At 49.9% G+C, this 16,613-nt stretch overlaps 1 protein-coding gene across 3 annotated transcripts in view; it reads right to left on the reverse strand.

Annotated features, from left to right (window-relative positions):
* Nucleotides 1-16,267, reverse strand: part of LOC146258487 (uncharacterized) — a 37,189-nt gene extending 20,922 nt beyond the window's left edge. Inside the window, exons 1-2 of one of the 3 annotated variants that reach the window (XM_084673151.1) lie at nt 11,895-16,267; nt 7,772-8,488 (exon numbers count right to left, since the gene is read on the reverse strand). In XM_084673151.1, the coding sequence (XP_084529277.1) occupies nt 8,474-8,488; nt 11,895-12,794 (915 nt within the window). In that variant the 5' untranslated portion in view covers nt 12,795-16,267 and the 3' untranslated portion in view covers nt 7,772-8,473. Of the gene's footprint in view, nt 1-7,771; nt 8,489-11,890 lie in introns of those variants that run through there. The other 2 variants (XM_084673152.1, XM_084673150.1) reach the window with 2 other exon arrangements.
* Between the last annotated feature and the right edge of the window lie 346 nt (nt 16,268-16,613).

A 16,613-nucleotide genomic window follows, 5' to 3' on the forward strand; every position in this document is an offset into this window, starting at 1 on the left:
CAGGGGCCCGTTCGTCGTAAGGGTTGAAGCTAAGTTAATCATTTGTCCCTTTAGCCCGTTAACATTAGCGAGCTAACTGAGAACCGCAAATATCGGTTCGTCGACGGCTGATCCGCATCGAAATCATGTGGTTAATTTCAATCAGGCTAAACTTATCAGGGCAAGTGCACGAGCACGTACTACTTCAAAAGGCAGGAAAGGTATGATGGCGGAAAAGACGAAAGAGAGAGAGTGGTAATATTCTCGCCACTATTATGATGAGTCTACGAAGACAATAAGCATATTATTATGGCTAAATCAAACACTGCTGCCAGAGCAAGCTTGGCAAAAAAATTGCTGATAAACTAATTGCGTATTTTGGTAAAATGTATATGCTCATCTTTAGTGGCTTATTACCCTGATCAATCAGATCACATTTCTTTAAATGTGCCTGCTTGGCAGTAGGCTTAATGGAAATTTATCATCTAATAAGATCTTGCTAGCGAAAATAATGATATAAACTCTTTCAGAATAAGTATAAAAACAAGGCCAAAGAGTATCTAATTGAGATGAATTCATAGACACTTATGAGGATATATGTAGGCCTACTGAAAGCGCATGTACCAGGGTGATATCAGGTAAAATGGGCCACTTAAATCGTTTGGGACAATAGTAGGCTACAGTAGCATGCCTTTTCCATGTGTTTTTATGATTACTAATTACTGTTTTTGATCATCTTTTGTTGAAATGATGTAATAAAATTATTTAGGCCCTACAGTTCTTGAAACACCAGCTGTGCCAACTTTTTTGGCACAAGCAGTTTCAGGTAAAATGGACCTGCTGTTCAGGTAAAATGGGCCAGTGAAACTGCAAAGGGAAATAGTAATTTATCATCAATTTTAATTTTAAACACAGTTGCTTATACAGCCACAAAACATTTAAACTGCATTAAACAAACATGTTCATATGTGCCATAATAAAAAAAATGATCCTAAAGCCCAGACTCGTCACAGTTCCATATATATGTGACGGTGTGCCCTCAATACCCAGCTCGACCAAAAAGCTCTCATACTGGTTAAACCACTGGCTAACCACCTCTTTGTTGAGTCCAGCAGCCCATGCTGCAGACAGGACCTCTGGCTTGCGCATCCCAAGCTCTGGGTTGCGCTTTAGAAAATTCTTAAACCAGTCAAATCTGGCCCTCCCTGCTGTCTTGGAGAAACCCGATATGTTGTTCTTGGCTGCAAAATCAAAGGCCACTTGCTGGACATCACATTTTGTGAAGGGAAACCCCCTATGCGCCAATGTGTTGAGGGTGGCAGCAAGCTCCCTTTCCGCCTCCTGTGGAAGGTTGGGCTTCCGCCCTGACACATGTTCACTGCCAGTCACCTTTCCACTGATACGTCTTTGCAGTGTGGATTGCGGCACACCCCATGCTCTTGATAAGAGGTGCACACTCACTGTAATTCCTTTCTTCTCTCCCTCCATGTATTCATCTAAGGCCCCCTTCATCCTCTCCTCTTTCCACAGATTGTAATTGTTTGGCCTTCCTTTCCATCCCTGTTTTATCTTTGTATCCTTTCCTCTCTGGTCCTTGCTCCTCCTCTCTTTTCTCTCCCTTTCCTTCTCCCTCTCTCCTCTCGCTTCCTTCTCGTTCGCCATACTCACTATACATAAAATATCTACTACCATTATTACTGTTGGGGTAATAATGGTGTGACACAAAAACACACCCTCACACACACACACACACACACTCACACTCCAACACATGTGTATGTGTGTTTGTGGGGGACACAGATGATGGCTCATTTTACCTCAGTGGGTTAAGGTAAATTGGGCCACCAAGAAAAACATAACTTTTGCAAAAAATATGTTAACATACCAAACTAACAACATTATTTCTGATTGATGCCATCGAGACAGATATTATGCATAGTTTTTGAAGTGCATGTTTTTTTTTTTTTTTTGATTTTTCATCCTTATAATAGTTAAGTTAGACTTGGTATGCCAGGCTACTTACCATGCAGCTTTCTGGTGCAGTCTTGTTTGAATTATTGGCCCGCCCACCATAGCAACCATAAAGCAATCAAATCCCCTATTACTTGTCAGGGCTGGGACCCCCAAACCTTAAATGGCCCATTTTACCTGATGGCCCATTTGACCTGATATCATATGTGTACATGCATGTAGGCCTATATGTAAATCCCTCTTTGATTTCATTGACTGGGACATGGCCAGGGAATATGAATTGATTCCTCAGCTGTTTAAGCGCCAATAGCCTACACTTTTCTCACAGCAACCCATGCTGCGGCTTTACCAATGTTTTCTGCATCGCCTATACTGTATAAAAATGTAGCCTACCTGACGCGAAAAACCTCAAGGCTATGCATAGAATCTGAAGCACAGTAAAAGTTTCAAGTAGCTTTATTGTCAATTTCTTCACGTCAAGACATAAAAAAGAATCGATATGACGTTTCCCACTCTCCCACAGTGAAACATAAAAAGGACAGGCACAACAGATAAGACATATTCGTTACATATTCACATACAGCAGCATAAGCTCATGCATAGCTTGCTGCGGCGTGTGATATTTGCAATGTACGGCCCGAGAAGGTCTTGCAAATAAATGAGTCCTTGTCGGCTGAATCGATATCGCTCAAACAAGAACTCATCCGTGTGAAATAAAGGATCTTGGCGATCGCAAAGAACTCTATTGGTATGGAAAGCTAATCGAACTATATATCTCCTTGGTCAGCTGGGTATCTCAAAAAGGGAGCTGCCAATAATTTTCCGGGGGTGTGGCAAGCTTATCCAGCTACACTCACGTTAGCCTGCTCTCGAGCAGGTTAGTGCTAATTGATATGTTACTATGGTGATTTATCTAAACTTGCTTCCACGAACCAAAAATAGGAGCGTGTTTTATCTTAGCCTGAAAATTTGCTCGCTAAACTGCTTAGCGAGCTACGACGAATACCCCCCAGTACATTCAGACTCACAACACCTATTTGTTTTCACCTTTGAAGGTAAACAAATTACTTACACCCGATAACCCCAGGGATTCCTGGACAGTCTAGCTGTTTCATCAGTGTTGGCCCAGGACTTGCAGAATCTGCAGGTTACCAGTACCGTTATCCAGCAGGCTACATAAAGTAAGTAGGGACAAGTTACAGTTTGTGTCAGATGATAGTTGATTTTCTGGGCAGGCAGCTTAGTGGGGATAGGAGACAGATAGCCCTGTCACAGATTGACACCATAGTCAAGGCTCCGAAGCATCAGACGATAGGGTTAATGCTTACCTTGTTGGGAATGACGGGATACAGCAGACCATGAATTTGTGATTATGCCCTCAAATCAGCACCTTTGCGAGCCCTTACTAGGGCTGCAGGGCAGGCAAGTAGTGCTGCTACATTGCAGTGGACCAAAGAGGTGGAGGGAGCTTTTTAGCTCTCAACAGTGACATGCAATCCGCCCTCACCCTTGGCAATCCCGTTTACCCAAAACCATTTCATCTATATGTTGCAGAATGATCTGGATATGCTACTGCTGTATTGTTGAAAGACACGCCCATGGGGAAACAACCATTAGCCTATTACAGTACACAACTAGATAATGTAGAGGCAGGGCTGCCACTCTGCTATCAGAGACTGGCAGCCACTGTTCTTTGGTTTCAAACAAGCATCATCACTGACAATGGGACACCCAGTCATTTTCTACACATCCCATCAACTATATGCCTTATTCACAAGCCCACATTTAGTTTTTGTTGTGGACTCAATTTGCTCTCTCTATGGTCCAAGGTCAGTTGATGTGGACAAGAACGATGTCTGCAAGTCGTAGTCGATTATAACAAAGGTCTTACTTTATTGTGCCCGGAACAGAATACATACACGAGGCTCGCCTCAGCTCTGAGACCAACCTAAAACTTTCACAGTCTCACAGGACAATTTATACAGGCTATGCACGTCATACAGATATTTCATTGGCACTCGGCCTGCACCGTTTATACAGATGGCCCAGTCGCGCAACACATGTTGTTGCGCACAACCGCCACTTCAAGTCACTGTGACCTTTACAGTTATCAGAAATGGAACAGAGCTGCCGCTTCATATAAGGCTACTCCCTGTGGCAGTTTGGCAAACCTATCTGGCCAGCCCTTGCTAGTGCTGTTAATTGATACCAGAATGGGACAACCTGTTCTAACTAGCACCCTGTGCTTCAGTAGTTTGTCTGAAACTACTACAAATCCCTCCTCTCAAGGATCCACTTCCTTGAGTCCCTGTATTACAACTAATATGATAGGTGACTCTTTATTTAAAAAAAATTTCCAAAGGGGAAAGAAAAACCTTTTAAAAAACAGAAAACATAGAAACCTTAAAATGAAACTTATACTGAAACTAAAATAAAAGATTATGTGGTTGAAATAAGCTGGTGTCTGTCTTGGTGTATTGGTTCAGATTAATGTTATGTAACAAGGGTTCCCCTTTTTTCTGAGGATACCTTGGTGTTGTCTACTCGTATGGTTGTAAGCTTAGCACATGTGTGAGTATATATTTATTTCCCTTTCCTCCATGGTGCAGTTACCCCAGATTTCAAACACAGTTTTACAAAAACAAGATGGTATTTGATCAGACATTTAGTTCACACACACTAGTTCCAATAACTGGTGCTGTGTCTAGCAGTTGTTCAGAATTGCCTTTGTTATTCTGTGGCTTAAAAAAAAAAAAAAAAAAAATTGTTATTCTGTGGCTCCCCCTCCGTGAGTCACCACCTTACCGCGGTGGAGGGGTTTGCGTGTCCTAGTGATCCTGGAAGCTATGTTGTCGGGGGCTTTATGCCCCTGGTAGGGTCTCCCAAGGCAAACAGGTTCCAGGTGAAAGACCAGACAAAGCGTGGCTCAAAAAACCAACCATGAAGAAACACAACAATGGTTCCCAGTTGCCCCTGCCCGGAAGCGGGTCACCGGGGCCCCCCCCTGGAGCCAGGCCCGGGGGTGGGGCTCGATGGCGAGCGCCTGGTGGCCGGGCCTTTTCCCATGGGGCCCGGTCGGGCACAGCCCGAAGAGACAACGTGGGACCCTCTTCCAGTGGGCTCACCATCCGCAGGAGGGGTCATGGGGGTCGGGTGCAGTGTGAGACGGGCGGCGGCCGAAGGCGGGGGCCTTGGCGGTCCGATCCTCGGCTGCAGAAGCTAGCTTTAGGGACGTGGAACGTCACCTCGCTGGCGGGAAAGGAGCCTGAGCTGGTGCGCGAGGTAGAGAGTTTCCGGCTAGATATAGTCGGCCTCGCCTCGACGCACAGCACGGGCTCCGGAACCAGTCTCCTTGAGAGGGGCTGGACTCTCTTCCACTCTGGAGTTGCCCTTGGTGAGAGGCGTCGAGCTGGGGTGGGTATACTTGTTTCCCCTCGGTTCGGTGCCTGTACATTGGGGTTCACCCCGGTGGATGAGAGGGTAGGCTCCCTCCGCCTTCGGGTGGGGGGACGGGTCCTCACTGTCGTTTGTGCTTATGCACCAAACGGCAGCTCAGAGTACCCACCCTTTTTGGAGTCTCTGGAGGGGGTGCTGGAAAGCGCTCCTCCCGGGGATTCCCTCGTCCTCCTGGGGGACTTCAATGCTCATGTGGGCAATGACAGTGAGACCTGGAGGGGCGTGATTGGGAGGAATGGCCCCCCCGATCTGAACCCGAGTGGTGTTCTGTTGTTGGACTTCTGTGCTAAACACGGCTTGTCCATAACGAACACCATGTTCAAGCATAAGGGTGTCCATATGTGCACCTGGCACCAGGACACCCGAGGTCTCAGTTCGATGATCGACTTCGTAGTCGTGTCGTCGGACTTGAGGCCGCATGTCTTGGACACTCGGGTGAGGAGAGGGGCAGAGCTGTCAACTGATCACCACCTGGTGGTGAGTTGGCTCCGATGGTGGGGGAGGACGCCGGTCAGGCCTGGCAGGCCCAAACGTAATGTGAGGGTCTGCTGGGAACGGCTGGCGGAACCCTCTGTCAGAAGGAGCTTCAACTCCCACCTCCGGGAGAGCTTCGATCATGTCTCGGGGGGGGCCGGGGACATTGAGTCCGAATGGGCCATGTTCCGGGCCTCCATTGTTGAAGCGGCTGACCGGAGCTGCGGCCGCAAGGCGGTCGGTGCATGTCGCGGCGGTAACCCTCGGACCCGGTGGTGGACTCCGGAGGTGAGGGATGCCGTCAAGCTGAAGAAGGAGGCCTATCGGGCTTTATTGGCTGGTAGGACTCCTGAGGCAGCTGATGTGTACCGGCAGGCCAAGCGGAACGCGGCTCTGGCGGTCGCGGAGGCAAAAACCCGGGCATGGGAGGAGTTCGGCGAGGCCATGGAGAATGACTTCCGAACGGCTTCAAAAAGGTTCTGGACCACCATCCGGCGACTCAGGAGGGGGAAGCAGTGCTCTGTCAACACTGTATACGGTAGGGACGGTGCGCTGCTGACTTCGACGGGGGACGTCCTGGATCGGTGGAAGGAATACTTTGAAGACCTCCTTAATTCCACCAACACGCTTTCCGACGTGGAGGCAGAGTCTGGGGACATCGGGGGGGGCCCTTCTATCTCTGGGGCCGAGGTCGCCGAGGTGGTTGAAAAGCTCCGCGGTGGCAGGGCCCCTGGGGTGGACGAGGTCCGCCCGGAGTTCCTTAAGGCTCTGGATGTTGTAGGGCTGTCTTGGTTGACACGACTCTGCAACATCGCGTGGACATCGGGGACAGTGCCTCTGGACTGGCAGACCGGGGTGGTGGTTCCCCTCTTTAAAAAGGGGGACCGGAGGGTGTGCTCCAACTTTAGGGGGATCACACTCCTCAGCCTCCCTGGGAAGGTCTATTCAGGGGTCCTGGAGAGGAGGGTCCGCCGGATTGTCGAACCTCGGATTCAGGAGGAGCAATGTGGTTTTCGTCCTGGCCGTGGAACAGTGGACCAGCTCTATACCCTCCGCGGAGTCCTGGAGGGTACATGGGAGTTCGCCCAACCAGTCTACACATGTTTTGTGGATTTGGAAAAGGCGTTCGACCGTGTCCCTCGGGGGCTCATGTGGGGGGTGCTCCGAGAGTACGGGGTACCGGATTCCCTGATCGGGGCTGTCCGGTCCCTGTACGACCGGTGCCAGAGTTTGGTCCGCATTGCCGGTAGTAAGTCGAACTTGTTTCCGGTGAGGGTTGGACTCCGCCAGGGCTGCCCTATGTCACCGATTCTGTTCATTACCTATATGGACAGGATTTCTAGGCGCAGCCAGGGTGTTGAGGGGGTCCGGTTTGGTGACCTCAGGATCGGGTCGCTGCTTTTTGCAGATGATGTGGTCCTGTTGGCTTCATCGGGCCGTGACCTTCAGCTCTCACTGGAGCGGTTCGCAACCGAATGTGAAGCGGCTGGGATGCGAATCAGCACCTCCAAATCTGAGGCCATGGTTATCGACCGGAAAAGGGTGGAGTGCCATCTCCGGGTCGGGGAGGAGATCCTGAACCAAGTGGAGGAGTTCAAGTATCTCGGGGTCTTGTTCACGAGTGAGGGAAGAATGGAGCGCGAGGTCGACAGGCGGATCGGTGCGGCGTCCGCAGTGATGCGGGCTCTGCATCGGTCCGTTGTGGTGAAGAAGGAGCTGAGTCGAAAGGCGAAGCTCTCTATTTACCAGTCGATCTACGTTCCTACCCTCACCTATGGTCACGAACTATGGGTAGTGACCGAAAGAACGAGATCGCGAATACAAGCGGCCGAAATGAGCTTCCTCCGCAGGGTGTCCGGGCTCTCCCTTAGAGATAGGGTGAGAAGCTCGGTCATCCGGGAGGGGCTCAGAGTAGAACCGCTGCTCCTCCGCGTCGAGAGGAGCCAGCTGAGGTGGCTCGGGCATCTGATTAGGATGCCTCCTGGACGCCTCCCTGGTGAGGTGTTCCGGGCACGTCCCACTGGGAAGAGGCCCCGGGGAAGACCCAGGACACACTGGAGGGACTATGTCACTCGGCTAGCCTGGGAACGCCTCGGGGTCCCCCAGGAAGAGGTGGTGGAAGTGGCCGGGGAGAGGGAAGCCTGGGCCTCCCTGCTTAGGTCGTTGCCCCCGCGACCCGATCCCCAGACAAGCGGAAGATGACGAGACGAGACGAGACGAGATTCTGTGGCTCATGAAATCCTGGAGTAAAACTCCCCCTGGCCCCTGTTAGGCCATATTTTATGGGGAGAAACCATGGACAGCCATTCTTACAATACCTCATAGATTTGGAAGGGCAGTCCTTCACAAACCTCTTACAATTTTCCACACAGGCATGGGTTTATGACCCACGATCACTTTACAATCCCTTAAAATTAAAACAAAAAAAATCAACAAACTTAATCATCTATTGATACTCATTGAGTAGTTGTCCACGCCTTGCTGTGGCTCGAACGGCTGTCGAGGCCTGGCGTGGCTTCGTCTGGATACTCTCCAGCCCGCTTATCCTTCCACAATGACTCCCTCCTTTTTCCATCCGGGCACCGGGTAGAGCTCAGGGAGGGAGGCCCTGGTTTTGAGCAGATAAGCGGATTTGACATCAGTCTCTCTTAGGGATCCCACAGTCCCCACAGGGAAGGCATAGTGGGTTTTGACACGAGACCAGAAATTGGGTATGCAACAGCAAATGATAAATGACAAAATTATCAAAGTTAGTACTACTGCCAGTCCTATTTTTAGAAGACTCGCTCCCCATCCCTCCAGATCTAATTTCAAAAACCCAAACCACTCGGTTCCCTGTCCCGCATTAGCTCTCACCTCATTTCTTAGTGTTTTTAACTCAGCCATGGCCTGGGTGAATTTACCTTCTGGGGCAGTATGTTCTGGTATGAATGTGCAGCATACCTGTGCTATCAGGGCACACACTCCGCCCCGCTCCGCCAACAGCCAGTCCAATACCTGTCGGTTCTGCCAAGTCATGGCAGAAGTAGAAGACAGCTGCTGCCCCAGAGCGAGGAGTGCGTCACCTCATTTCTGGCCTTGAAGTCATTGGGCACCCCCCTTGGCTGGCCTATTGCATCAATAGTTACGTCAGATGTGAAGGCGCGGCGCGCCCGTGAGGCCTCCTGGATCTTATCTGTGGCTTTAGCTAATTTAAAGTGAACGACATGAGTTACTGCATGCACCCTAGCACACCTTCCTCCCCACCCCAACGGCAGAGTTGATCTTAAACCCGCTTTGTAGTCACACAGCCAAAAAACATCAGCAACTACTTGATTTTGGTAGTGGTATGGGCAAGACGGTGGAATAGGGCGCCTGGTCTTTCCTCCCTTTATCTGTCTGGCCTGTCCATCTATCAGTTTAGTGCAGACTCCACCCACTTCCCAGATGTAGCTACAGTCCTCTTCTGGAACTGTTCCCACCCCAACTGCTCCTTGCTTCTCATAACATTCAAATGATTTTTCCAGAATGAGAGATACTCCTGTTGGGATGGCTACCTCTTCCTTTAACTGGGGCAACATACCGTCCAAATACCGACAGCTAACCTTGATGTCATCCCTTGATGTTTTTCCCAACAGTCCATCCACTCCCTCTGTGTACTCACGAGACCCCAATTAGGCGAGGCATGCTGCTTCACAGGTGGGGATGTTGTCCTCCAGCCTGTTGGCAGGAGCCGCCAGCCATTGATTGGTCTTTTCCTCACATTGCTCCCAACCTAGGTGAGTGGAGGTAACATACAACTCCTCTGGCCGAGGCTTAGAGCAAACATAACAATCGGTCAGGCCGTTGGCTTGTGCGGTGAATTCAGTCCATAAATACCACTAGTTGTACTGCGCCTCCTTCAGCAGCCCTCTAGCGTGCGTTCGTTTTGCGGGTCCAGTTTCTGCTCCCCACTCCAAGGGGACCAGAGCTGGGTCGGGGGCTGCTTGTCTAATCTGGACGGGGGCCTGAACCTGTATCTCATACTCAACTCCCTGGCTGCAAGTCCACTGGGGCGCGAATCGGACCACCACATCCCAGCCCCTTACTGCCCTGGTGATCGTGAATGTGCATTCAGACTCACCCCACGCCAGCAAGGGCTCCTGGGTTCCCCTGTGGGCCAACCCGCAGATGTTATTTTCCCCTGACTTCACTGTCACTGGATGGGTGAATCGTGACTCTCTTGGGGTGGCAAAAGGTATTTTAGTTGACAACATCAAATTTCGTGCTACCGGTGGTGCTGCCAGCGCCACGGGGCCCGCCTGTCGCTTACGCCTTCTGAAGGCACTCTGGTTAGGTGGCAACTCTAGATAGTATCCATCATTTTCCTCCACCTTTCCCTCGATGATTGGCTGTGGCCAGTATATTTTTGCCTGAGCCTCAGTCATCCATGGTGAGTGGATTCGGTCCACCATACATTCATTCTCAAAACACCCGATTCTGGCAGTCACATGTCTGGGGCCTTCCTCCTCACTTGTCATACAATACTTAGTCTGGACGTCCGAGGCCCACCTCCATAGTCCCGAAATCGTTTGTATGGACAGGAATGCTGCTCCCTCGTGTCGCGAGAAAGTCCCTCTCACCTCGCAAATCTGATTTTTACTCTGGTAGGGCACCAACAATGCCATGACACCCATAATACAGTTTTCTAGATGGAAGGTGGAAACACGATTTGCTCGAGCGTACGGAGTCTCTGTAGGACTGACTCCGAAAAGTCTATCTACCTGGTACCTGTTAGCCGGTCTTTCCTGTCCCCCCGTGGTCAGAAAAATCTGTGTGCTCTGCAGTGTCACGCGTCCATGCGGGAGATCCCTTCTGTCTAGCCATTGTCCCGCCTGGCGTGCGAGGGCACACCTTCTTTCCTCACACACAACTGTCATGGGGAGTCTGAAGTTGTTAAAGCTTCGGAGGTGGCACGTACCTACATCTGCCGTAGCTGCTAACCGATACCCTGGATAGTCGTCCAACTGAATATCCCACCATGTATCGCTTTCCTCTATTTTGAACGTGATCGTCAATCGCCAGTGCATCATTGCTGGCAGATGTCGTGGCGCCGCCATCATCCAAATCTGTAGGGCACAGTCCCTCATGTCCCTCTGGGCCCAATTAGTTAGTAACTTACCTTCTATTGGGGTTTTGTATGGTCTTAAAGGATAACTCTGGGGGCCCTCATCGTGACAATCTTCTGGGAATCTTCCAATCCAGTTTTTATCTTGCATATTTGAGTGGTCCCTCTTCCCTGTGTTAGCTTTATTGAATCTCACAATTAACTCTTTGGGTGTCCCTCAATTAGTATCCCTCCTGGTTGGCTTAACTGGGCATGACAGATCGTGGTCCAGCAACTGACCCTCCTATTGACCTTTTGACCGGGGCCCCTCATAACACATTTTCCATACGTCACATCCTTCACCAAAAGTTTCCACTCCTCTTCCTCTGCTGCAATTTCTAGCTAGTATTGCAGGTAACCAAATCAGTGTTAAAGAGCACAAATGCATCTCCAGTTGTAATGGGAGGGCCGTGGCTAGTGCATTTACCGCACATAGTATTAGGCTATAGACATTTTTCCCTGGCCCTCTGACACCGCTTGGTATTTCTTAAGAGGGTAGTCACTTTCCATGGTTAGTTGGCCAAGAGATCTGAGACCCCTTCCTTCTTTTTCAAACTGTTCTGTGTTCTGAGAGGGTGTTAGCTTGGTTTCACCTGTTCCTGTCTGCCATGCAGACCCTGCCACTGAGAATGCTCCATCCACACAGTTTGCCACCACTCGTACATGCTCTCTACCGAGATTCTCATACCCACACAGTTTTGGTGTCACAATCATCCAAACCTCTCTTAACTCTATGTACAGGTGATGCTGTGAAACCTTTAGTTCGCCCTCGAACCTTTCTAGTGTCTTTGTTGGTGGTATTGCATGGGCAATTACTTGCGCTACACACACAGTTTTGGTGTTAGTACTGCTCACCCCACTTTCCACATTGTCTCGTGTCCTCACCTACCTCTCCCTCGCCGAGCCTGTTACTCGGAGGGGGATACTGTGGTGTGAGGTCGCGGTCTGGCAGGTCCGCCACTCCCTCTTCCGGGGGTGGTTTCTGCAGTGGCAGTGTGGGGTTTGTCTGGCCCGTCTCCCTCTCGCTCAGCTGCCCGTCTCCTGGTGGTTGCCCGAGTAATGGCACCCCCAGGTTTTCTGGCCGGGCTGCTGGAGGTTCGTCTGCCTCCTTCACTGGCTCCCGTTGCAGGACCCTCCCCGGCTCGAGCCCTGGCTCTGGATCTGGTTTGTGGTCCAGACTGTCTCTCCCCTCCTCTGGGGGGTTCACCAGCATGGTTCCCCCAGCTCTACTGTCTCCCCTCCTTCTTTCAGGAGGAGCACACACAAAAGAAGATTTCTCATTATTGACTGACAAATTTTTCCTTTGGTCTGAATTTTGTGTCAGGGTGTCAGAGGGTGTTAGCAAACTCGGACGGGGGTCCTTAACGCAATGGTTTAGATGAAACCACGTGTTTGAACCCTCGACCTGTACTGCTGTGGCTGTTGCTTTTGTCACAGTGTAAGGGCCGTCTCTCCGGGGAGTGTTCCACTTCCTCCGGTAGGTCTTGACAAAGACCCGGTCACCAGGTTGGATTTTGATGACGTCTGGGGCCCTTCCCTCCAGCAACCGCTCCTCCCTCTTCCTCTCCTGCACCTGGATTGCGTCCTGGATCTTAGAGACCTGTTTCACAAAGGCATGTAGTTCTGAAGTTGACGTTTCTAACTTTACCTTGGTCTGGCTTTGATGCCTGTACGCCGGTACTGGCATATCACGACCCGTTACTGTTTGGTGCGCGGTCAGCTTGGTTACGCGATGCTCCTGACTGCGATATTTCATTAGAGCGATAGGAAGAGCGTCAACCCAATTCATTTTAGTCTCCGCACAGATCTTATTTAATTTTGCCTTTAGAGTGCCGTTTGCTCGTTCCACGATACCTTGTGACTGAGGGTGATACACACACCCCAGTCTCTGCTGAATCCCCAGCCGGTGGTAAAAGCCTTTTTATAACCGTTTTATCAACAAAGGCCTTTCCATTATCTGAGCTTACTATCATGGGAATTCCAAAACGGGGAATAACTTCCCTGGTCAGGAATTGTATTACCGTTTCAGCACTCTGGTGTCTCGCTGGTGTGGCCTCTATCCATCTGCTAAAGCGATCCGTCAACACCAACATGTAACGCTTGCCATAAACAGGAATAATCATGTCAACGAAATCAACACAAATGTGCTGGAATGGTCCTCCAGCCATTGGCGTCAAACCCAATGGCCGTCTCTAAACCTTTTTTAGAATTGTTTTTTAAACAGATGTCACAATTGTTTAAAACCTGACACTTCTTGCGCTTTTAAGTTTGGAGACCACAGCCCTATTCTCCGTATCCGGACCATGGTCTCGCCCCGCGCACAGTGATCCACACCATGGGCCTCTGTTATCACAGGAAACAAAACATCAATGGGTGCCACAATCAATCCCTCATGATTTCTCCACACCCCATCCTGTGCCTGTGCAGTCCCTCTGTGCTCCCACAACTGTTTCTCCGACTCTGAAGCCGCTGCCTGGGCCTCTGCCATGTCCCTCTTGATCAATTCTGGGGTTATTTGTACTACCGTTAATACAGCACCCTGTTTCTCCTGCGCTGCCTGTTTTGCAGCCTCGTCTGCTCTGTTGTTTCCCGGAGTGATGGTGGAAGAATCATTCTGGTGTGCCTTGCACTTTATTATTGCTATCCTGTCTGGCAGCATCATGGCGGTAATTAAAGACATTACTTGGCCGTGATGCTGAATGGGGGATCCATCAGTTTTTCTGAATCCCCTAGACCTCCATAATGACCCAAACAGATGACATACCCCCAGCGCATAGGACGAGTCTGATACATACAAACTGAAGGGTCTGTCATAATCCGGGAGGGCCAGAGCTGGAGCCTGCTGCAGACTTTGTTTGATGGTTATAAACGCTTTCTCTCCCTCCTCTGTCCACCTCAGCTTGGCTTGTAGTGAGGTGACTCCTGCTTCCTTCATCATGTCTCTGAGGGGAGCGACCACAGCTGTGTACTCGCTTACCCATTCAGCACTGTAGCCAGTCATGCCAAGAAACGTCATCAAGTCCCCCACCGTCTGGGGTTTTGGAGCCTGGGATATTCCCAGCAGATGTGCTGGCGAAATTCCTTTGGTTCCCGCTCCCAGCGTTCTGGATAGGTACTGCACTCGTGGCTGACAATACTGGAGCTTTTCTTGAGAGGCTTTATGCCCTCTCTCTGCAAGCGTTGTTAGCAAAACAATCGAGTCCCTTGATAGTTGGTTCAATGCCAGCTTCAGTCTCTTTCTTCAGGGACTACTGACGCACTCGAGGGGGTCGGCATCCTGGTCTTAGTGTGACGTGAACGGCCTGTGCAGATTTTATTAGGCCCACATCCGTCTCATGGGTTGACCACAGCTCTGGTGGGACTACTGCCATCATTTCCGCCCACCGTTCTTCCGCAGTCATCTTTTCGGCCTTTCTTTCTGGCAGTCTGATAGCCTGGGGGGTTGACGGGCCCTCCTTGATGACTTGGAGTTGGGTGTATTTTCCTTCCTCTGATGTCCACACTTGTGGCCTGTCCGTAGGTTTCCATTGCGTATTTACCGCTTTTACCATGGGACCCAGGTCGCGGGCCCTGTATCCAGGGTTAATCAGTAGCGTGACATGGGGGAGGGAGTTGTCATCCGAGAATTGCTTCTTTAGGTAAGGTGTTTCGTTCATCATTACTGCTGCCCCCTGAGGGCCAATGATGACATCTCTGAGAGTGATGGGTACAGTCTGTGGTTGTTCTTTCAGCCATTTATCATTTCTTTCTTTTTCTGTGTTGGGGAAATACCGCAGTGTACAATGATACTTCAGGGCTGGGGGATGGGCTTTTGGCAACAGAGTCTTTAGCTCCAGAGTCCAACGGTCTAATATGGACTCAACTATCATCTGTATTTCTCCAAGCCAAAACACAGTGGCTTCCTTGTTTGGTTGTTGCATCATCATTTGGGGCACTGGTTGGTACTACCCCATGTCTTGTGGTGCAGGTGAGACTGCAGTTCAATTACCAGAGTGCATCTCTTCCGAGAGAGGTGTTTTGTCAGACACCACAAGAGACAACAGCAATTTCTGTTGTTAATCTTCAATTTTGCTTGAAATGTCCTGGGAGGCCGCAGCCCCAACACCCTTGTTCTTTGTCTTCGGCCCTCCTTCTTATCTTGTCCTCTGGTTTCCCCACTGTCTATTTTTGCTGGAGACAGGAAGGGGAGAAACGAGCACTGCTTGCAGCCCAACTTTTAGTTGGATCTTATTCAACTTTCTCACATCGTCTCTGTCTTTTTCTAGCCTCTTCTCTGCTCCGGTCTCTTGACACCGCGTGAGCAATGTGTTCACCAAACTGTGCGAACGGCATTGAGTGGAGACTTACTACATCTCCCAGCTTTCCCTGTACAGCCTCAGACAGTCCTTGACTTTCACCCTTTTGACACATAGCTTGCTGCAAGACCTCGTCTTCTGTATTACTTCCAAGCTCCGCCCTCCATGTTCCCAGGATTCGGTGAATAAATGCCACAGGTGGTTCGGTTGGCTTGATGGTTTCTCCTGTCAGCATGTCCAGCCTGACCTTATCCGGGAAAAGGACTCTCAGCCTGTCCCACACCTCTTGTCGCCTCTCTGAGCAGTTCTTTAATATGGTGATACGCCCCCACTTTTTTTCCTTTCTCTTTCCACAATCCCTTCTGGAGCTTTCAGAAGCTCTCTGACGTGGCTATATGCCCCTTTCAGCAGGACATTGTCTCTTATCGACTTCTTCTCATATGGTGGAGCCTTGGCATGTTGATAGGCTCTAGGCCTCTCCCCCCCAGCCATAGAGGGGTGGGGGGAAGCACCTTTTTCTCTATTATATGGGGGAGGTGACATTCCCCTTAAAGTCTCGTGATCAGCTTTGGCAGCCTGCCTACAAGCTTTTATAGAGGCACAATAGTCTTGACCTTGAGTCTCATATAGTTTCAAGATTTCAGATTCTTCTGCTCGCTTTTCAAGTTTGTCCTTTGTACTTCCAGAGTGCTTATAATTAGCAATCAGCACTCTCATATCGCCACACAGGCTTAGATCGAAAGTTCCGTTTTCTGGCCACATCGTCGTCAGCTTGGCAGTGCGCTTGGCCCACTTTCTGTTCATGAGCTGGAGACGATCGCGGAGAAGGGGATAGCGAAGGCTGAGGACCTCCTCTGCTGTCACGCGCGGAGGTCTCTCCGGTGAAGTCTGGTCAGCACCCTGGCTCGCTCTGGCCCCTCCCTCTGGATTCTCATTATCACTCATGGCAGTTCGAGGCGAGAACAGACCTAGGCTTAAAGATATAAGCGTTATTAACCAATAATAACACATTAATCCATCTTTTCCTATGTGTGCTTATCTACATGTTCATGCAAGGTCAATTTGTTGAACGTGGTAAACTTCAACCAACACCCACGGAGCCACACTCATTTTTTCTTTATTCCTTTATTTTTATACAATCTTTAGATAAACCTTCTTTAACAGCTCACTCAGAACGGTGTGTCCACATGCCCGGATCAGCGTCTGTAATGTTCAAAAAACAACATGTGAGCCACTTATCCGGCATTGGTACATTTTCACTTGAACATCAATTTTTTCCTTTTCTTTTATTCTATGTCTACTTTTATCCTCAG

This window comes from Hypomesus nipponensis, chromosome 14 (assembly GCF_054491055.1).
Source record: "Hypomesus nipponensis isolate SF chromosome 14, ASM5449105v1, whole genome shotgun sequence".
Lineage (NCBI taxonomy): Eukaryota > Metazoa > Chordata > Actinopteri > Osmeriformes > Osmeridae > Hypomesus > Hypomesus nipponensis.